General features: G+C 55.3%; 1 protein-coding gene across 4 annotated transcripts in view; it reads right to left on the bottom strand.

Moving 5' to 3' along the window:
* The window catches only part of SEPTIN9 (septin 9), a 195,344-nt gene that overhangs the window by 134,147 nt on the left and 38,204 nt on the right, over positions 1-22,993 (bottom strand). For 2 of the 4 annotated variants that reach the window (XM_059908647.1, XM_059908648.1), the window contains exon 2: positions 14,339-14,395. The exons of 1 other annotated variant lie outside the window; for it this stretch is intronic. In XM_059908647.1, coding sequence (XP_059764630.1) covers positions 14,339-14,395 — 57 coding nt within the window. Of the gene's footprint in view, positions 1-5,119; positions 5,225-14,338; positions 14,396-22,993 lie in introns of those variants that run through there. One more of the 4 variants, XM_059908651.1, reaches the window with a different exon arrangement.

Here is a 22,993-nt window from a genome sequence, read left to right as displayed (position 1 = left end):
ACAAAATGTGGTCTATCATATAATGGAATATTATTCTGCCTTAAACAGGAGGAGACTCTGACACAACATGGAGAAACCATGAAGTCATTAAGTGAAATAAGCCAGTCACAAAAAAGACAAATTTGCATGATTCCGCATATATGAGGAAACTGGAATAGTCAAATTCATAGAGACAGAAAGCAGAAGGGTGTTTGCCAGGGTCGGGTCAGAGGGGGAAAAGAGGAGGTAGTGTTTAATGGAGTTTCACTTTGGGAAGATGAAAAAGTTCCGGAGATGGATGGATGGTTGCACAACTATGTGAACGCACTTAATGCCACTGAACTGTACACCTAAAAATTATAGAAAAGGTACATTTTATATCATATGATATCGCTTATATGTGGAATCTAAAAAAGTAGGACAAATGAACTTATTTACAAAACAGAAACAGAGTCACAGATGTAGAAAACAAACTTATGGTTACCAGGGGGGAAACGGGGGAAAGGATAAATTAAGAGATTGGGATTGACATATACACACTACTATACATAAAATAGATAACTAATAAGGACCTACTGTATAGCACAGGGAACTCTACTCAGTACTCTGTAATGGCCTATATGGGAAAAGAATCTAAAAAAGAGTGGATATATATATATCAGTTATATATATATAACTGATTCACTTTGCTGTACACCTGAAACTAATACAACATTGTAAATCAACTATACTCCAATAAAATTTTTTTTTAAAAAGGTACATTTTATGTTGTGTACATTTTACCACAATTTTTAAAAAAAGAGTCCAGAGCCCCAGGCACCCCAGGTCCTTGTAGTACAGAACGGCTGCAGTGACCACTCACAAGCGGCTCAGGACAGTCCCAATCTCACACTATGATGTTACTGAAGGCGGTTCTTTAATGCATAACAATGTGATTGTCATGCCATTCCTTAGTAGGACTTTACATAGAAATAAATCTTCTAATCAGGAAAAGTTTTGGACAGACCAATTTGGAGCTCAAAGAAAAAAAATTACAAGGCACCAGGCGAAGGTGCCCTTATCGGGCCGGCTGACCCAGGTACCAAAGCCCTCCATCCTAGGTCCACTCTGTCCCCAGGGCCTGCCCCAGGCCTCACCCCCACCAGCGGGGAACACGAGGCAACTCCAGCAAGAAGGTGCCTGGAAGGGGGTGGGCAGGCTCCTGCAGTTCTCATGGGGCTGAGCTTCCCACACATCACCAGGGGTAGGGGACCCAATGGCAAAGGCTAGTGGCCAGAGTGGGGGACGGCAAGTGATCTTGGGACATGGAATCATCCTGTGCATCCAGGATGCGTGGGGACTGGAGTGGGTTGAATGGTGCCCCCCCCCCTCCAAATTCATGTTCACCTGGAATCTGTGGATGTGGACCTATTTGGAAAAAGGGTCTTGCAGATGTCATTAGGATAAGGTTCTAGAATTTTGGTCGTCCTGGATTATCCGAGTGGGCCCTTAATCCAGGAACAAGTGTCCTTATAAGAGAGAAGCAGAGGGAGATTTGAGACACAGAAGAAGGCTGTGTGACAACAGAGGCAGAGACTGGAGAGAGGCCTCCACCAGCCAAGGACGCCAAGGAGTGCCGGCTGCCGCCAGAAGCCAGGAGAGAGGCCTGGAAAGCATGCTCCCTCAGGGCCTCCTGAAGGAACCAAGCCTCGGACACCTTGAATTTGGACTTCTGGCCTCCAGAGCTGGGAGAGGACCAACTGCTGCCCTTGTAAGCTCCCCAAGCGGTGGTACTTGGTTACAGCAGCCCCGGGAAACCAAGGCCCTCGTCGGTCAGAGGTGGAAGAGGAAGAGGGCCAGGAGGGCCTCGGGCCAAGCTTCTCATCTTGGAGACGAGGAGAGTGAAGCTCTGGCAAAGAGGGTCCAGGAAGCTGATGACCGCAGCGTCCGTCCAGGCCAAGAGTATGACATGCCCGGGGACCCAGAGACAAGAGGGTAGAGCAGAGTGAGGGCAGAGGCACGCCTCCCACGGTGGGGCCTGTCCAGCTCCCTGCCCGCCCCATGACCGTGACACAGGACCCCCCCAAGCACAGTGCCAGCTCTCTCCTCCCGGGTGCAGCACCAACCTTCCTGACCGAGCGGAGAAACGTCCACATTCTCTGCAGACAACTCACCGCGTGGCCCTTCCCACCCTCCCCGAGGCCCAGCTGAGCTAAGTCACGGCCCCCCAGTGGAAAGTTCCCTTCCTGGAGAGTCTCCCTGCTGAAACACAAGCACTTGGAACAAGATAAAACTGCTTGATTTGTAAAAGCCACAAAGCCAGTCCAGAACAAGGAAAAAAGGCCGACCCTTGGCTGGAAGGAGCGGCCTGTGTCTCAGCGGCCAGTCACTGCTCCGTGACTCATCCCCGCCCTGCTGACGAGCCCTCCGGCATCTTCCCAGGGCAAGGCCGCAGCCTCGAGAGGGCTGGAGGCTGCCTGACTGCGGAAGAGGACCCAGGGCCCACGTCCCAAACCAGGTGGGAGCCAGGTGCTCGCGAGAGACGGAGGAGGGAGATCTGAGGTCTCCTGAGGCCGCCCTCACCTGCCCCAAGCCCCCTCCTCACCAGCCCCTCCTGGACAGCTGCTGGGCAGCGGCCAAGAGTCAGCCAGACACGCCTTGAATGCCAGCCCAGTGGCTGTGACAGGCACTTCTGGAAACTGGCGGGTGGGGCGTCTGGCCAGACAGGCCCCCGTCCACACGCGCTCGGCATCTTGGCCCCCAGCCCCACCTCCGCCCAGTGCGGACTGAGGCAGCCACAACTGTCTTACGGTGTCACAAAGGGGCAGTGCCCTTGAGAAGCAGGCCCGCAGCCGGCGGGGGTCCCCAGAACAGGCTCAGACACCCACTGGCTGTGGGGACGCGGCCTCGGGGGCTGTGCTGATCTAACTCCCTCCCTTTACAGGTTGGCAACTGAGCCCAGGGCTGCAGAGCGAGACTTGCTCGAGGTCCCAGCTGGGACGGGGTGGGATTCGCTTCCCCAGGGACTGCTTCAGCGCTGAGTTACAAGTAAAGACCAAGGTCAAGGTCTAACCAGGTTTGAGAAACATGGGGAGACAGCTTGGGGACTTCTCTCTTCTGGAACCAGTTTCTAACCGAGCTTTGAAAGAAGTAAGTATTTTTTAATGAAAATGCGTCCAAATGAGGATTTCACAGAAAGCACCAATTTTTCCTCAGGCACATCCTGGGAGAAGGTCCCTACTTCACCCCTCGTTGTGCTGTCCTCGGTGGAGGGCGTGGTGCTCAACACTGTTATAAAGGCGCAAAGCGGACTGTCCGTTCAGCTCATGAAAAGCTCCTCAAGTTTGCTTAGCCCAGGAGGTTCCAAGACGCTGCCACCGCTTCTGATTCCCCAAGGACCCCCTCCCAGCCTCTGTGCCCTGGCTCTCTGGTCCCCTGGTGGTCACCCAGCTGGGCCTTGGCTTGGTCATCTGTTAAATGAGGGCTGGGCCGGAGGCCCCTGGCAGCCAGGCCAATGGAGTAACCATCCTCCCTGGTCCCACAGCCTGCAGCCCTTGCCAGCCGGAGAGCAAGGCGCCCTGGCTCGCGCCCCGTGCACCCCAGCTGGCCCGCATCACTGAGCTCAAACACACGTGAGATGCGGTTCCACCAGCCGTGCCTTCCGCCGGTCTCCGTGGCTGCCCCACCTCCTGTGGTCAGTCGCGGTGCCCACTTGTGTGCCCTGCAGCACAGATGTGCACGCGCACACACGCACCCCGCCAGCTGCTCCCCTGCTCGTGGCTGCCCCATCAGCCCTGACATCACATTGGGATCTGATCTGCCCTGGAGCAGCAGGCAAGGGGCTGTGTTCAGAGGAGCCACTGACATGCGCCTTCCTTCCCTCTGGCCTCTTGGGGAGCCCCCCCTGCAACGCACACAGCGGCAAACAACAGACCAAGCCAGTGGCACTCGGGGAGCGACATTCTTATCCTCACTTTGACCCAGGGGTCATCTTGGAGCACCTGAAGCCCAGAGGCTGATGCCCCAGGACGTCTCAGGCCTGCACAGTGTACCCCAGCACCTGGCTTGAGGGGTGTGCCGTAAGCAGCAGGCCCCGTAATGAATGGGAATTATTCGTGATGATGTCAGATGCTGACACAGGACGCCAAGCCGGAGAAAGAGGGGCTTCTAACTGGGGTGACTTAGGAGGGGCGGCCTCTTTTCTCTCCACTGCTTGGTTCTTGCTCCGATGGGTCTGAGCCCGCTCCAAAGTGACCCACTTGGCCTGGATCCCACACAGGGTGCGGGGACGGATCCAGGGACCTGGAAGTTCCCTCCAGCCCAAGGACCAGCCATCTGCCCTCACTCCTTGCCCCAACGTGACATTCTGATGTTCTGATCAGTGATTCTGCCCTAGAATCTGAGTGGAGCCCACAGCTCTGATCTTTCTGTCCTAAATCATCCCATCCAACCGTGGATGATCATCGCTACTCCCTCTCTGTCCACGGTGCCCAGGTGAGTACAGGACCCGAATGACACCAGCACCTCCAAGGGGGAGTCACCTTGGTCAACTCCCCCAAGCTTCTGGCAGAATAGAATAAGCTCTCTCCGCTGTACGTGTGCATACGCGCACGTGCACACACACACACACACACACACACACACGCATTTGCACATCTTGTCTGGGCACCGGGAGTTCCCGGCCCTGTAATCAACACCCGGGAAGGCACCGAAATGCTATTTCAGGGAGGAGACCAAGGCGGCCTTGAAGACGGACTTTGGCTGGCAGCAAACAAACCACACAGTGGACAAACAAACCACAGTCGGCATCCCGGTGCCACCACCCCGGACCCCAGCGCCAGAAGCAGGACCCCCCACCCTTTCCCAGACTTCGGCGCCCACAGTCTCAGCATTCAGGGCCGTCTTAAGATGCAAAAGTGGCACATTGGGAAATGAAAGAGAAACAGTGAGGGGACGGAGAGCCGAGTTTAAATAAAAGCCCAATTTAGCGAAGCTTCACTTTTGGAACATTACGTCCCAGGACCTCAGAACAGTCAAGAGGAAAAGAAATATGTCCACAAAAATGAGTCAAAGTGACCCTCGGGTGCTTATTTCCCAAAGCATAAAGAAAGCTGTGAGTTAAGGGGAAGGGGCAGCCGGGGGAGGAGGGCCGCTTGCCTACCTGTGATCCGGTCTCTCTCCATCACTACGGATATATTTAGCAGCAGGCGGGAGTCCCGGCGTCCCCCTTTCCAGAGGCGTCCTCCCCTTTCTCACCCCGTCGCCCTCCCTCTTTCTGCCTCCTCTCCTCCTCCTCCAAAAACACTCTTTGTCTGGTCTAATTTCTTCAATCTGTTGCAATCACGAATGCATCCAAATTACCACATTTCCATGTGCTGATCATATGTTTGTGCTCCAAACTGAAGTAGCATTGTCTCTTGGAATCGGGAGGGGAAAGGCAGCGAAGGAGAGAAATAAAAGAAGAGGCGGGAGCAAGGGCCGGACGTGGGCCTTGAAAGGCTCCTGCGGTCCCCAGGGTCCTCCGGGCCGAGGACCGGCCGGCGGGGCTTTGTGCGGTGGCTCCAGAGGTGCGGCGTGCGGCGGCTTCCGGTGCCTTCTCTCCACCCCCTCCAGCCCCTCCGCCCGGGCTCGTCTCGCTGCTCCTTTTTAATATCCACTTGGAGAAGCTTAACTTAGCCTCTTGGAAACCAGCTCACAGAATCAAATTCCTGGAGACTTCCAGAGTCTTTCATTTCCCCCGGCCCGCGATGCTGCGATTTCCTTTGGTTGGAGCGTTTGAAAATCCTGGTTCCTGCCTGACCGCCTTCCCTACCCTCCACCTCTGCCGGCCCTTCACTCCCACCCTGACCCGGCCGGAAGGAGGGGCAGTCGCGCCCCAGGCAGGGGCCGAGGGAAGGTTCAGGAACACCTGCCTGGGATGAGCCCCGGAGAAGTCACCCCTGCAGACGCCCGGGTGTCCCGTCTGCCTGCGGAGACAGAGGCAGCTGGCCGTCCCACCCCGGCCGAGAGGGGAGCGCGGGATGGAGACTTCCTGGAAGAGTCCTACCACTCACTCATGAGTCAGTGAGTCTCCAGCTGTCCCCTGGGAGGGAGCGCAGCTTCTCACCACCGATTTCCCCAGACTCAGCGCCTCTCTGGGAGGGGACACGGGGCCTGGCCAGGCTGGGGGCCCAGCACTGCTCCCTGCTATTCACCTGGGGTCCCGGGACTGCTCAGCTGGCAACTCGGGGGTGGAGGGGGACAGCACGTGGTCAGAGCGAGGGCTGGGGGGCAGCCCCTCTGCCCTTTAAGCTTCGTTCACCGCAAGGGTTCAGACTGGCAGCCCTCTGCCCAAGACACAGAAGCAGGTTTTGTATGCCTAACTGACCCTGTCTAAAGAAAATGTGTATTCGTGCCCATGTTGAAAACGAGCAATTTCACCGAGAACTCCAGATTTTCCTCTTCTCTCGGAAAAGGGAGGGCATATAGCCACAGGGAATGAGCCTTCCTGCCTGGCCCAAGGGGCTGCCTCGAAGGGTGCTACCCTCTTCAGATGAAACCGCGTTTTCTGGATTGCTGTGGTCCCCACGCCCCGTCACTCATTTTCATTACCTGCCAGCCCCTCCTCCAGGTGACCTCTGAGTTTACAATCCTGCCCTACAGGGCCACATGAGCCACATGTCAACACAAGAGGGCCATGCACACTTCTCTGCTGGATGTCACAAAGTCCCCGTCCCCTCCTGCCCAGGGCAGGATCCCAAATGCAGTCTCCTAGCTAGCAAGGGCATCTTCTTGGGGGTTGGGGGGGTGACACCTTCTGGGAGACACCAAATAGCAACACCCCACCCCCAGCAGAGTCTGGAGGACAGCTCCAAAGGTGGCCGCCTGCCCAGTGACGGAAGGTGGGCACTGTGGTAGGCTGAACAATGGCCCCAAAGATCTCACACCCTAATCCCTGGATCCTGTAAACGGGACCTTATTTGGAGAAAAAGTCGTTGCAGGTGGGATTAAGTGAAGGATCTTGAGACGGGAGATTATCCTGAATCAGGGGGTTGGGAGGGTCCTAAGTGCCATCACGTGTACTCACATAGAGGGGGGCAGAGGGAGATCTGACAGAGAGAGAGACAGAGAGAGAAGGGGATGTACAGACGGAGCGGAGAGAGACGTGAAGAGGCTGGCCTTGAAGAGCGGAGTGATGCGGCCACAAGCCCAGGAAGCCTGGCAGCCCGCAGAAGCTGGAGCAGGCAGGGAACAGCTTCTCCCCTAGAGCTCCCCAGGAGCCCGGCCCTGCCGAGACTTGGATTTCAGACTTCCGGCCTCCAGAACTGTGAGAGAATAAATTTCTGTTGATTTAAGCCCCCAAGTTTGTGGTAATTTGTTACATCAGCCACAGAACACTCAAACAGACACCACAGACAGACTTAAGAGCCAGGGCTCCCTGTACGATGTTTTCTGGTGATTATGTTTCATTCTAACACATTACATTAAGCCAACCACCAACAATTAAGTTAGAACAATGGGAATCTTGGAGGTTTTTTGATTTGTTTAATCTCCTTTCTGATTTTGAAAAAAATATTCCTTATTGTTTTTCTCTGATTATAAACGTACTATATGTTCATTGTATTAGATTTAGAAACTACAGAAGACGTATGAAAAAAGAAACCCCTTTAATGCCACAGGGCACTCTTCGACACCAATTCCCGCTGCGGTGAGCAGGCCCAGGAAGGCCCCACGAGGCGGCAGACCGGGCCAGCGGGGAGGACGGCTGGACCAAGACGAGGAGCCCAGCCGTGGCCTCAGCCATCCTGACCACCTGCTTCAGGTGCCGGCTGCACACGCTGTGGATTTTGTCGCTGCGGCTGGTGCAGCTGCTGAGCACAGCTTGACCCTCGGTTTTTCCCTGGCATAGTCTGGCTCAGTGTCCATTCCCCAATCATGCCTAAAACTCCAAGCATTCTGGCCCAAGCGGGGGATAATTTGAAACCGAAAACCTGGCAGCACCGATTGGCTCCGACGGGGCTGTGTTAGTCATGAGCCGAGAAGAGGCCAGGCGCAGAGGTGGGGTGAGGCCAGGCAGTGCGAGAAGGGGGCAGCCGACCCCCACTGCTCACTGAGTCCTGGCCTCAGCACCGGCCACTCAGGGGGCAACTGGCCAGGTCAGGGCTCCCCACGTGGCTTCTCCTTCTAGCAGAACACGACAGGGCTCTGTGGTTATGAAAAACTTTGTCCTGGTCTTTGATTTCACCAAGCATATTAGCATAGTAAACCAGTGAGCAGCCCCAGTGAGGGGGCTGGCTTTTGAACTCAGCACATCCCCAAATTGACCAACGCCTTATGCCCTGGGGAGGCAGGACCCGCCCCCGGGGCCACAGTTCTGGGGAACTCTGCTTGTGCCAGCCAGCAAGCCCCAGCTCCCAGCCACCGGAGCCTGCCCACGTCCTGGGATGGGGACCGTTGCCCAGCAGCCCCTTCCAGACAGTTCTAAAGGCAGTATCTCTACCCTTGACCCCCACAGACCTGTACCTGTGATCTGCATATTCCCAGCCACGTTCTTTCTGACGTCACCATCACCAGCGAGGGGCCCAGTGCAGGGTAAGGAGGAAGAGGGAGGCCTGCTTTATCTTTAAAGACACTGCTATGCCCCTTTCCACGGCTGGGAGGGGACAAAAAAGAGGCAATCCTAGTGACCCCTGAACTCCCATCACAAGCCAGGAGGCCTGGGCTGGCCCAGCCATGCGGAAAGGGGGCAAGCGCTCCAGGTGAATCTGACACAGGCAGCAGAGACCTCAGGAAGGGGTTGACAAGAGGGGCACAACCTTGTTCCTGGGATACATTCTGGGGAGGGGCCTGTGAGGAGGCGGGGGAAGAGGGATTCAGCTGAAAACACTTTCTGAGGCTTTGGGCTCAGATTCTCTGCCACCTCTCCCCCTCCCCCTCCCCTCATTCAGGTACTTGCAAATCCTCCATAGTTAGCTCCAAGCTATAGGGAATGCCAACCGCTCACTTTTAAAAAAAAGACTTTTCCGTTCATTTCCTGCTCATCTCCAGATTCAACCACAGAGTTTGCTTCCCTGAGTTAAAAATAAAGAAGCTCCATCCCCCAGACCCCCTCCCGCTGACCCTCCTGCAGTCACTGCTACTGTACCTGCCAGCAAAGCAGGCAGCCGGCCGAGACCCTCCAGGGCCGGCCCCAGTCTGGCCGCCAGCAGCCTTCCAGAGCAAGACAAATTCCGGGCCCAGGGCCTGCTGCATTCCTCTCCGGAATCTTCTCTCCACTTTTTATTGCGCCTCAAGTTTCGGCTGTTCCTAAATAAATACGATCCAGCTACTCTCTGCCCTGGGGACTGCTGCAGGGTTTACTGGTGCAAACAGCCTGGGCCGGCCTGTTGCTTTGGGAGTTCTTCCAGGTCAGTGTGGAAGGAAATCTAGACAATGGAGAGAGGCAGCCCAGACAGGGCCAAATTCCACCGCTAAGGGCCCTCACGCTCAGCCATCAATCCTTGGCTGCAGCCCTGCCGGAGCTGGGAGCTGGCGCTTTATTCCTAAAGGCCCCCAGCTGCCTGTACAGAGCAAGGAGGATCCAGGGGCGTGGAGACCAGGGTCCTTGATAGAGTCTGCCCCAAGGGCCCTGTGTTTAAACTCTCCAGAATACACGAAAACGCCCCGAAGAGCTGGTGTCTTTCACTTTCCACTGGGATCCCAACATTCTGTCTGCTCAGTGGCACCCAATAAAGGCTCTCTGGATGAACAGTGAATCTGAAGATCCAGTGTGTAGACTAATCCAGACCAGTCCTGCCCAACAGAACTTTCTGCGTTGATGTAAATGCCGTGTATCTGCCGCGTTCAATATGGCAGCCATGTGAGGCTGCTGAGAGCCTACAGTGGGGCCAGTGCTACGGAGGAACTGAGTTTTTAATTTGTGTTAAAAAAAATAACTTAAATGTAAATAGCCACTGTGCCTACTGGCTGCCCTGTTGGACCCGTCTGCCTCTCCTCCTCGTCCTCCCTGGAGACATGGAGTTCTCCATAAATTCCTTCCCCAGAAGGCAAACAAAGAGAAAATCTACTTCTCAACCAAGGCAAAAGAAGACTGATATTTTTATTTTAAACTTGTTTTTTGGCCAATCCCCCCCAGCTTCTCCTATCAAGTTCAATTCAACAATATTTACTGGCTGCCTGCCATGTGCCATAAGAGCACCCAGCCCTACGGGGTGGGGAGGATAGAGGAATCCCCGCCACCCACCTGCTAACGGGATTGACAGGCTGGGTCAAATTACCCTGGAAAGAGAATGGCTTCCAGAGCTGTGACCCTTCCGGGCAGGGAGGGGAGAGCAGGGGTGAGAGGCTAGACAGGGGAGGGAAGCCTCATGCTGGGTTTACCGCTTATCCTATGAGGAGAAGGGAAGCAAGGGTTCTTTTAGTCAGAGGACCACAGCCAGGTCTGGTTTAAAGAATCCCGTGGGTGGATCCTATCACCCAGGCCCAGGCACACCGGCGGGACTGAGTAAAGCCCCCAAACACCCGCTGGACACGGAGGAGGAGCCTCTGGTGGGGAGAAAGGGTGGGGGTGAGGGGAGACACAGAGGCCTGACCGAGACACGGCCAAGATCACGGGTGGCCCGTCCAAGGGCCATCTGGGGGGATGGTGAGTCGACAAGACCTTGGCCACCTGTTGACCTGGGGGGGCTGGGGTGGGGCAGAGGTCAAGGACGACACTGAGACTTGTCACTTGAGTGCCTGGGTGGATGGCGAGGCTGAAACATGAGAGAAGTGGAGGAGGGGGGGGTGTCGGGGGATGGGGAGGAGTAACAGCTGGGGATGCCTGCGGGGGCCCGGGTGTCAGGTGCACAGCGGCCAAAACTCTGGCGGCCTCTTCCTCTTCCTTCTGGCGGACCAGCTCCTCCACAAAGGACACTCCCTTCCCTCCCTCAGTGACAGAGCGAGCGGCTCTTCTGTGCTGCCCTGGAGAAAGGGTGGGCAACGAGCTGGAGGGGCCCTACCCCTCCTCCAGCGCCTATTGTCCACGGGGATGACAATAGGTACAGCTGAGTGACAGGACACTGGGGTGGGGCCCTAGCCGGGCCTGGAGCAGGGCCCCTCCCTAAGGAAGGGGTGTGTGAGCCGGGACCGAAGGCGGGGGTGGGGAAGGGGGACACGGGGACACCCGCCAGGGCCTCACGTTGGGCACCCCCCATAAGGGCAGGGACACAGCCCAGACAGCAGCGTACCAGGGAGCTCCTTGCGTGGGTGGGGTGTCGATCACAGAGGGAAGGGGCCCTAGCTTCCTGCGGCTACTGTAACAAATCACCACAAACAGAGGGGCTTAAAATAACAAGAAATCGATTTTCTCACAGTTCTAGAGGCAGAAATCCAAAATCAAGGTGTCAGCAGGGCCGTGGTCCCTCCAGAGGTTCTGGGGAAAATCCCTCCTTGCCTCTCTGGCTTCTGGTGGCCCCAGGCATCCCGTGGCATGTGGCTGCAAAACTCCAATCTCTGCCTCTGTCCTCACGTGGCCTCCTCTGTGTCTCTCTTCTTCTAAGGACCCCAGCCATTGGATTTAGGGCCACCCTAACCCAGTATGACCTCATCTCCAGGCCTTTAACTAACCTGTAAAAGCCCTATGTCCAAATAAAGTCACTTTCTGAGGTTCTGAGCAAATATGAATTGGTGGCAGGGCTGCGGTTCGGCACTGTTGAACCCATCACTCAAGGGATGAGGGTGGCACTGGAGCTCAGGCCACCACCCCCAGAGGTACTTGAAGGATGTAAAGCGGGACCCGGCCACACACCAGATGTCAGGGCAGAAGGAGAAGGCCCCAGGGATCCCAGCCAGGGGACAGACGGGCTGGGCTGGGCAGGGCAGCAAGGAGGTGAGGAAGCAGATGCAGGGGAAATGCCATGGGTGCCGTGGGAACCAGGGCAAAGGTCGGCCAGCAGCGCCCAGGGTGGCTGCTCATAGCACAGAAAGGGGGTGAGGGTGAGAGAGCAAAGAGGAAGGCCACTTGGGAGGGCCCGGAGCAAGCGTCCCAGAGCCCAGGCAATCTGCCCAGGGGAACACACACAGGCCCGGGACCCATGACAGTGGGTCCAGCAGTGTCTGTAAGACAGGAAAGCTTCATGGGCCTCCAGCAACAGGCCGAGCGGGCGAAAACTCTGCCCCCCTACGCAGAGGAACCCCCGCCTGCCCGCGGTCAGAGCAAATGAACTAAGCTACACGGAGCTGCGTGGATACATCTCGGTCGTCCCGTCTCGTGAAAAAGCAAAGGGCAGCAGCTGACTCCCCTCGGACACGTGATGCGATGCTGCCGGGGTCAGGAGCAGACGGCGTGTCGTCTGCAGACACACAGCGCGCGGCGCAGACACACCCGGCAGCGAGCAGTTCTAAATTCAGACGGCTGCTCACCTCGGCCGGAACAGGGTCACCCAAGCTCCTGGGCTGCACCTGTAACACCTTATTTCTTAAGCGGGATGGTGGGTGTACAGGTATCTTATTATATTCTTCACATTTTTTTATATGTCTAACAATTCTATTTTTTGGGGAAAAAAAAAAAAAAAAGGCCAGAAAGTGAGTGAGCTGGTCAAAGGGTGACCGTGGGTGTAGTCTGAGCTGACAGACTGTGGCTCATGGCAGAAACGGCCATTTCTGGCCCAGTCCCAAACCCAGCCTCGTGAAAACCTGAAATAAAGGAGGAAACACCACGACGAGGGCCCTTGGCCTTCTGGGGAGGAGACGGGGTGCAGGGTCCAGACACAGGAGCTCAGGCAGAGGACGGGACAGAGGTCAGGCTGGGAGGAGGGGAGGGGGACGGCAGCTCCGAATGGGGGCATTCTGTGAGGTCAGAGGGACTGGGGGTCCAGGAAAGAAGCCTGCCTGGACCAAGGTCTTGGCCGCAGGGAGGCAGGGGTTGGAAAAGGGAGGCAGGAAGATGAGGAGGGGTGTCTGGGCCGGAGCCCGCAGAGGCCCCCAGAGAGTGGGTTTCGTGTGTCAGCAGGCGGTCCCATGCGAAACCCAGATCACGGCTTTGCGCTTGGGCAAATTATGCCTTAGGCTTCCAAGCAGAGCCGTGGTCATGGCTGCCAAGTGCTGATGGCACAGAACTGGCCTCTCTGAGCACAGGGAAGTAATGGCCAGAGGGAGGCTGCGTTCTTGCAGCCCCGGGCGCCCGGCCTCCTGAGACCTCATTCCTGGAGCGCAGGCGTCTCCCCCAGCCCATCACGCCGAGGGGCCTGGAGATGCAGCCCAGCGGCTGAAAGGGAGGGACACGGAGAGGCAGACAGCGGCAGAGGCCAGGGGCTCCGAGAAAGGCTTCCAGGAACAGAGCAGCAGCCGGGAAGCCCAGTGGTCAGCAGCCCAACGTGTCTGCAGGGGGCGGAGCTCTCGCTTAACCACGGACGTGAATCACTCACCACCCCAAGGCCTCCAGCCGGCGTCACCCTTCCCTTCCCACACCCGGCCCGTCCTGTACCGCAAGGGCCTCCTACACACTCATGTGGACGTCCAGCCTCCACATCACATGTCACCTCACGTGCCCCCCACCCCGCCACTCCCAGCAAAGAGCCGCCATCGGCCACCACACGGGCCTGAGGGTGCCCAGCCCACTGGCGGGGGTTGCCTCTGGAGGACAGACTTGGAGAGAGGTCGGGCTGGCCCCCAGGGGCATTCGGGTTCAGAATTCTGGGGTCCCAGAGAGCCAGCATGGGCTCGGATTGTCTAATTTCATAACCACTAGCCACAAGTAGATATTAAGTGGGAATTAATAAAAAATAAATTAGTTAAACAATTCTATGCAAATGAATGAATAAATAACAGACAATGTATACTTCAGGTGCTCAATAGTCACGTGTGGACAGTCGCTAACGTACTGGACGATGCAGATAGGGAACACTTCCACTGACACAGAAAGTTCTACTGGACAGGGTTGGTCTACAAGGTGGGGCGTGGGCTCCGGGTGGGCACATCCCCTCCTGTAGAACAGCTGCTACGTCGCTGTTATGTCCCTCTGTCGGTCCAGCCTGGGGTCTGACACCCAGCAGGTCCTCAACACACTTCTCCCACCTCCTAGGGGAGGCGAGCTCCTTCACCTCTGGGCCCCAATGTCCTCTGACAAGAGACCACGGATCAGGCACAGCCCCTGGGCCTGGCTGCTGGACGTGACAACAATGACACAAGGCAGGCTCCCATGCTGGCCACGCCGGGGGTCTGGGAGGCCGGAGCCGCTGGTGGGGAGAAGCCGCACAGACCCCGCCCCCGAAGCACCAAGGTTGAGAGGCGGAGCTCCACACCCCCTCCACCCCCTGCCCACCCAGGCCGGGCCGTGGTTGGGAGAGTCTCTTTGGAGCATGTGAGCAGTAACTCCTGCCCCAGACAAACCAAGGGGGCCAAGGCTGACCTAGGCACTTACCCGGGCCAGTCGGGTCGCCAAGCTTCCGGAGACGGCCGCTGGAGGTCCGCGCGACTCCTAAAGACAGGGGCAGAGGGCAAAGGTCACCCAAGGCCACTGGGGGAAGGTTAACACTGGGCGTATTCTCACCTCCGCTCCTGCCAGGGGCTCCAGAACCAGAAACCCGTCCCCTGTGGGGCCAGAGGCCCCAGTCCTCCCAGGTAACGCCTGGCCCCGGCAGCCACCTGCAGCTAACAGCCGCCGCCGTCCGGATGCGCGCCAGGCACTGGGTCAAAGCCTTTACACACGTTCTCCCACCTAACCCTCAGTACTCCATTTTGCAGATAAGACAGCCAGGTCTCAGTGGGGTTGAGTCACTTGTCTGAAGCCACACAGCTATGAGGAGTTGAGCCCAGGATAAAGACAAGTCCCTCAAACTCCAAAACCTGGGCTTGGCTCCTGCGTGCTGGGCTGCCGGGACTGTCTGCGCGATGGAGAGGTGCTGGCACAGGTCAGGCGCGGGCCAGCCCCGGTATAACCTGCATCTACCTTGTTGGGAATTGGGGTTTCCCTGTCCCAGGGTCTGTAACATGGAGGAAGCCGGGCTGGATTGGGGAGCATGGAGGACAAGCTGTTCTCTCCCCCGCCCCCCAGGACGGAGCAAGAACAGAGCCCCAGATTAACGCGGCCTCGTGCCTCTCCACACGCACCCCTCGGCCCAGCATTCAGTCCTTGGGGAGGCTCAGGGCAGGCAAGTCCCAACTCGAGCAGATTTGCTGAGGTGCTAAGCCAGCCAGACTTCAAGAGTTTTCTAAGAGGGAGTGGCAGGCGGCCGCCCCATCACTGCCAGGTCACGGTGCTCTAGGGTCTGCTGCCTGGATGACCAGGCCGTCCTACAGAGGACGGCAGGGACACCCACGTTGGCCCAGCGAAGGCCTTCCCCACGGACAGCGAGACACAGTGGAGAAGAGCCTGCAGAGCCGGAGGGGCCCAGGTTGCACCCGCCTGCAGCCTCTGCCATCCAACATGCACCCAGAATGCCGGGGTCAGATGGGCTGGCTCCTCCCCTGCAGTCCTCCAGAGAGATTATTCACGCCTTCATTCATTCCACAAACCCACCCTTAAACTATGACCAACCAGGAGTGAATGCAGTCAGCTTTGTTTCAAAAGGTTCCAGAGCCCTGAGCAGGGCAGCCTACAGACCTGGTCTTCCGGCCCAGCTCCCCCGGGGCACACGCACTCTCCACATCTGCAGGATGACTCAACAGCTGACAAGACGGGAGAGGTCTGTCCTTCAGGGCCTGGTATTGACAGATACCTGCCGCTAAGCCCTGGCCTCTTTCTGGGCTGGGGAGGACGCCAAGACGGCCCCAGTTTTAGCTGAACTCACCCACCATGTAAATAACACTGCAAGAGATGCACGTGACATGCAGTTCTGATGGGGGGGTGAACACCGGGGCCTGGGGTGACTGGCGAGGCTTCGAGGAGACAGGGGGCCAGGAAGGGGGGTGGCAAGCTGACCCTTGAAGGAGGGCCAGGTGGACACGGGGCTCTCACAGCCACTTCCAATGCCAAGGCTCCATGACAACCACGGGCTTGACATCCATTCCCACGTGACCATCCCACGAAGCAGGTGTCACCACCCCCATTTCACAGATGAGGGAAGAGAGGTTCAGAAGCCCTGAAGTTGTCGAGTCTCCTACAAAGCCCCCAGCCCCACCCCAGCCACGACGGGGACCATGATGGTTGACTGTACGTGTCAGTTTAACTGGATCATGGGGTGCCCAGATATTTGGCTAAACACTACATCTGGCCCTGTCTGTGAGGGTGTTTCTGGATCAGATGAACGTTTGATTGGTGGGCTGGGTAAAGCAGGTCACCTCCCCAGTGTGGGTGGGCATCTTCTAATCCCTGGAGGGCCTGAACAGTACAAAAGGCAGAGGAAGGGAGAATTGTCTGCCTGACCATGTGAGCTGGGGCACCCATCTTCTGTCCCAGGACTGAGCACCAGCTCCCCTGGTTCTCAGTCCTCAGACTTGGACTGAATCCACCAGCGGCTTCCATAATTTCATGAGCCAATTCCTCATGATAACTCTCTCCCTCTCTCTCCCCTATTGGCTCTGTTGCTCTGACGAACCCTGACTATCAGCGGCCTCACACGGCAGAGATGCGAGCATCCTTCCCCAGCGCCCCCTTGACACTGATGAGAAGTCTGTCCCCCTGCTGAGTGATGAACGCTCCATCCTTCCTCAAAAGTCCAATCAGAATGGTGATTCCAGGCTGGTCCTGCCAGACAGACAGGCTGGATGGACCACAGCCTCAGACCTGCGGGGGGCAGGAGGGCCCAGCCTCCAGCTCCCAGAACTGACCGCCCCTTAAGACCAGGAGAGGGCAGGTCCAGAGTGGCTCTAGTGGGGCTGCCCAGGGCTGGGGAGGAGAGGGAGGTGGGGACAGGCACGGGTCTCAGGGCTGTTGAGAGGGCAGAGGAGTGAGTGTGGGTATCCCCGGCCCCAGCTCCAGCCTCACTTCCGCCATGGCTGTGACCTCCCTCCACACGCCTAAGTGGGATCTGCACTGCATACAATGATACATGAGAACTCTCAACATCTGTCCCCCGACGCCACACATGCACACGATGAGCTACTTAGAGGTCAGCTGTCTGGGCTGAAAGTGGCACCAATGAGCGACAGCTGAGCCCATAAATCCAGTGAATCCCCAGTATGGAAACAGCATGGCAAGGAATGGAGAAGGATCGGCCACACATTCCTGGGGATCTAGTCACTTCCGGCCGCGCGTCCCCCCAGGCCAGCTGGGCGCCCACCCTCGCCCCCGCCTCTGGCTTCTGGACAAAGATAAAAATGAAGAGGGTCTGTTCAGGTTAAACCCCAACCCCAGGCATCTGATCCCCAAGAACCAAACCCATGGTCAGGGTGGAGACATGGTAATGAGGAAAACAGCATCTGTTTCAGATTTCTCCGGTGGAGTTATGTTTTATTTACACTGTTTATTTTTCAGATTTCCCAAAACGTGCAGCTGGTGCCAGGCAGCCCCTGGCACAGAGAAGACGCCAAGCTTGCTCCCTTAATAAAGAATGGGAAGCAGCCGCCCGGGGTTCCCGCGCTCCAACCAGCGTCCCGCCCAGGGCCGCCTCCACCGCAGCCCTAGGAGAAACCCCAGAACAAGAGCAGCTGCAATTCAGTTCCTTGGACCTAACTACTGAGGCCTGTGTCCGAGACCAGCGAAGAGGTGGCCAGAAAAGCCTCCAAGACATCTAAAGGCTCAGTCCTTCCAGTTGAGAACTGAGTTATTTTTATGTGATTTTTAAATAAAACATACTCGGAAAGAGAGGAGATGATTTGAAGTTTAGCTCTCTGGCAACATCCCAGACCAAATTATTTGAGTTCTCAGAGGCCAAGGAGGCAGGAAAGCCTGCAGTCAGATGAACAGGGTTCGAATCCAGACCTTGGCAGGTGCTCACTGCAGGCCCCAGGAAACAACCTCCCCTTTCCAAGCCTCAGCTTCCCCATCTGCAGAATGGGGACAGAGATGGGGATTACTCACAGGTGACTAAGACTAAACGAGGTCACACATGGTAGGCACTCAGCACAGTGCCTGGCACAAAATGAACACACAGTAGATATTATCATTATTAGCATATTATATATTATATACTAATATAAATTATTATTATTATTATTATTATACGCCAGCCACATACACCAGCCTGGACCCAGGGATCTACAATCGGAAATTAACAAAGCTTGGCTGCCCCGTGCTAATGCATTAGACGAAATGTAAGTTATAACCAAGGCACCTTGCATGTTGTAGCCAGGACACTGCTACCCCAAGAAAGGTTACCAGGAGTCTTATTTGACTCCCTCCCAACTAAGGGAAGTTGAAAACCCTCCCAGCCTCCAGGATGGACGGCACATCAGAGGAAGACGGGGGGCGAGGCGGGGGGCAGTTTCCGCGATCCAGAGAAAACAGTCAGGATTTGGGGGGGACTCAGAATCCCGGTGCCCTCCCACACCTGGCCACACCAGAAACTCCCCAACTGGTGTCTGGGCTCACCTAGGCCAGGGCAAAGGCCATTTCACAAATGTTCATGAACTACAGGCCAGTGACAAACACCAGTCAGGTTTCCCACGTGGAGGCCACGAGATTAAAACACACTTCAGATGAGATGAAGCAAAAGACAGGAGAAGGGAGTGGGGACTCACTGCTGGCTGGTGTCCCACAGAGAAGGAAAAGGCAGCATTTCAAATAGGAAAGAAGATGGCCAGACACAGAGATGGGGCTCCTTGGTCCTGGAGAGAAAGGGGAGGATGCTGGGCAGGGGGAGGAGACCTCGGATGCCCTGCGGAGCGTCTCCTGGTAGAACCAGCATTCGGGGTGGGGAGCCACCACTGCAGCCTGATGGCGGGGCCCCCCTCCAGGTTAACAGCCCCGTGCCCTCCCTGCCCCTTCGCCACAGACGGGCCAGGTGCGGCCCCACCAGGCACAGGAGCCTGGCAGACCAGTGCTGGCCCCGCGTCTAGGAGCCTGGATACCCAGGTCATGGGAGTTCCCCTGGGCATATAATTTGGGGAGCCTGGATAAGAGAGAGAAGGATACAGTTACTGGGAAGACCTTTTGTTTTTCCCTTTCAGCCAAATTTTTATGATAGATCCTGGTATCGTAAGATACAAGGTTAAACGGGCACTGAGAATCTAACTAGACTCCGGAGGTAGTGTATTGTTATTATTACGTTAATGATGGGGAACCCACGCACCAGCATCCTCTCCTACCGGAGTCGCAGAGCCACCGTCCCCACCCATAATCAGGGTGGCCGTCCCCAACCCTCCTGGGGTCTCACACAGCCCAGACATCTTAACCCAAGGAGGGGGGCAGAACAGGAAGCAGGCGGTCTCCAGTGGAGGGTGACTTGGCCCCGTGCGCACACACGTGCGCACACACACACACACACACACACACCCTTCTGCTCTTGTGCCAGCAATGAGTGGTGCTGGACAGCCCTTCCCAGTCAGAAAGCCACCATTTTCTCAAAAGGGAGCTTTGCAGGAAGGGGCGCTGTGCAAACTCGTGCACAAATACCCATTTTCAATAATGACAGGAGCTTATCTACAGAATGGAATCAATTCTCAATTTTTTCTTAAAAATCATGAGAGTCCCTCCAGAAAGGACCTCGGCCGGGAGCCTCCTGTCTCTCTGGCTGCCCCCAGGACCACAGTCTTCCCCCTTCTCCTGAGGCCGGGGGGAGCCAGCACTGGTATCCCCCTCTCAGGCCGGGGAAGTGCCAGCAGCTCCTGCATGTGGAGGGCTCTGCCCGGCAGGCAACGGCACCACCAGACGGCCAAGTCCATCACGCGGCATCAGTGCTGACCAAGGACCCACAGAGCCCTTCCCTTGAAGGTTCACCAGTTGGGCGTCTGGACTCTGGGTCCAACTCCCATAAAAGACATTGCCGTCTAAAACACACAACACTCAGGTAAATCTGAATTTCAGATAAACAATGAACAATTTTAAGCATAAGTGTACCCCGCATCCCTCGCCCTTCCCAGGCTCTCTTTAGTGGCAGAAGAGCTGGCCTCTGCAGGCTGAGGTCTCCAGGTCCCCACGTCTGTAGCCTTTTGGCTGGATTCAACCTATGGGAGGAGACTGGAAGGTGGGAGCCAGGGAGAACCAGGGTAGATCTCTCCCCCGCTTTCTGCCTTGGAAGGTTTTTCCAGCAGCAGTTTCTGTCTATTCTGCAGCTGCAGCTCCCACCAGGCTGGCCTTTGTCCAGCCTCCCGTCAGGTGACCCTGGTCCCTGGATTCTGATAACACGCCTTCCTCTCTCTGATCCTCTGATTGCGGGTGGTGGCGTGCGGTAGTGGCTCCCCCAGGCTCATCTCTGGTTGTCCCCGGGAAGCTAAGGAACCTCAAGCACCAGGGCCCTTGGCTCATGTGCATCCCTTTCAAGGCACTGAGAAGGGCCATAGCATTTTTGTAAAACTTGCAAAACAGAAGATAGTTTAACCCCAATCAGTTAAGATTGCTGTCCCTTTCTTCTGAGTTCCTGCCCATCACCCTTTCTCCTGTGTAAGGTACCAGTGGAGGGATTGTTGGCATTTGGGGGCTCCTGCTAAGGAAAAGTTGAATTGGAAAGATATTAAGCTTGAATTTAGTTGGGTTTTATTTACATAGTTCACAGTTATTTCCATGCATAGTTAAGTGACTACTCGTCGCCCCAATGTGCAAGGCCAGGAGTACTCCTTCCGTGTACTTTCCCAAATCTGTCTACTGTGCAGAATCTGAAGGGATAAGATACGAACGTGTCCTGCAGTACCTGGTGCCGGAAAAACGTGGGCAGTGGGGGAGAGCAAGATTTGAAACGTATGGAGCCAGAAGCTGGTCTATGGGAAATTATTCCAATCACCAGACATAAAGTTGTAAGCAGAGAATTCAATTCTCTTCAATGTCGACTCAAAACAGGAAGTATCTCTGGTCAGAAGGAAATGCAATAATGCATCACATACAGTTACAAATGCCCCATACTTGTCTATTTCTTTCTGGATGGGAATCACATAAAATGGAATTTATCAGAATTCTTGTGTTTGTAGGGTGAAAAACAGCAGCAGTACCACAAACTCTTGAGTTAAGCCACCCTTTTTCATGCATCCCAACTACCAAAAGTAAAAATTAAATTCTGATTAACCAGGAAGATGAATTAACTTTCTATTCACTCAACAGAAAATGATATTACATAGTCATCATATAAAGAAGTGATCCAAACAATATGCAGCCAAAAAGATGTAGGGAAAAAAATTACTTTGGAGATAGGACAAGTAGTTGATTGATAAAAAACATTGTTATTTTTCTGGATTTGGGAATGCTTATGAAATTTGCCCGTTGTTTAAATTTTATAATTTGTTGTTACTTCTTTTCTCACCCTTAACAAACAATCCCATTCATACCTTCAAAGAGCTGTATAACCCCCACCCAACCCCGGCTGCCTCCTTTTGCTTGATTTGGCTTTTCTATCATCTGCACACTTGAGTCCTTCTGTTCTAAATCCTGGAGTGGTTTCTGTTTCCTGGTTAGACCCCGGTTCACACGCCATGAACAAATTGCACAGGTGAGAAAGATGAGCAGCCTGACAAAGTAGGGCCAATGGACCAAGGGGGAAATCGTGGATACGGTGCAGGATGCTTAGAGATCAGAAATAGCTGACAACAGCAAACGGAGCCGCAAGGGCACGCCCCAGAATACGGGAAAGGCTGCATCAGTCTTCAAGCCCTTCTGTTTAATGGGCACCAAGTCACCAAAGAGGTACACGTGTTTCACTCAACCTGTCGACGGTCGTGAGATTATAATGCAAGGATATATTAATACATAGAGAGAGGTGCAATTAGGGACTGAGGGGCGGAGGCCCTGGGAGGGAAGATGGGAGGTGAGAGAAACAAAATAGCGGCCATGGAGGGTCGGCCGTTCAGGCAGCACTGTTGACTGGCCTGGGAAGCCTGGAGATTCCAGAAGAAACCACTGCCCAGGTAACCCGGCAGCAGAACGAATGATCTCCAGGAGAGGTGGCTGGTCACCTGGGGGCAGGTGGCCCATCGCCAGGACTAGGACATTCAGGCTGGCCCAAGGAAGCAAAGAGACACCTCCTAGGGTGCATGAACATCCCGGAGGGGCCAAAGCAGAGAGGGAGAGAAGGAGAGGCAGGGCGGTGGGGGGGGGGGGGGAGCCGCTGGCATTACGCGCCAGTCACAGAGAGGAATCACAGACCGTGGGCAACGGGTGCATCTTTTAAAGGGCAAGTAAACCCTGGGACTTCTCAGTGGCTCTAAGCAGGCTGATAATCAGGGCAAATGGCATTTTCTGTTCATTAAACCTCTTAATAAAATGCTGTGTTAAGAACACTTATTTGGTTTTTGGAGCAACCCCAGGAATGCTGGAAAAGGGAATCATCACGGGCAATATTTTATTAAATTAATTGCCAGCAAAAATTTCCAGTATCCAGCCAGCTCATGTCTCACAGCTCTAAGCACGGCTACTGTAACATCTGCCGCTCAGCACAGCAGGAACACTCCGTTCAGGGTCGTGGGTGCACATCACCAAGGAAGAGCGCCAACGTCAGCAGAACGTTTAAGAGCTCTGGTGAGAGGATGGCTAAGTAAATTCGGGACCATCCTCTCTGAAGAGCCGTTCAAACTGTGATCAGGGAATCCATGCGTGAGATCTGATTTCAAGTGAAAAGTGCAGAGTTAAAAACGATTTGTACAGAGAATACGCAACTCTGTGAAAAAAAAAAAACATATACCTTTGATAGTTAAATCAAACGATGCCGTCCTGTGCGTGTGGAAACAAGTACTAAAGGGAACACAGAAAGCAATGTTGTAACCGATGGGATTGGATAATTTGTCCTTTTAATTTCCTGCTCACACTGTTTGGTAACAAGTAATGAACAAAGTGAACAACCAAATAAATAAAGGCAAAAGACAAAGAAGAGAGACATAGCATATCTGAGAAAGCTTTCCTTTAAAAAATAAAGCACAGGCTTGGCGGCTAGAGTGTCAATCCCCAGCTACCAGGAAGGCGCTGCCACCAGGATGACCCACTCCCCGTTGCTGAGGGTCTGTTGACCACACCTCAGGCGCCTAACATTGATGAGAAACCCACCACCTCCTCCCC

This window comes from Balaenoptera ricei, chromosome 20 (assembly GCF_028023285.1).
Source record: "Balaenoptera ricei isolate mBalRic1 chromosome 20, mBalRic1.hap2, whole genome shotgun sequence".
Lineage (NCBI taxonomy): Eukaryota > Metazoa > Chordata > Mammalia > Artiodactyla > Balaenopteridae > Balaenoptera > Balaenoptera ricei.
The sequence above is the reverse complement of the archived record's forward strand: the minus strand, read 5'-3'. Positions and strand labels throughout refer to the sequence as shown.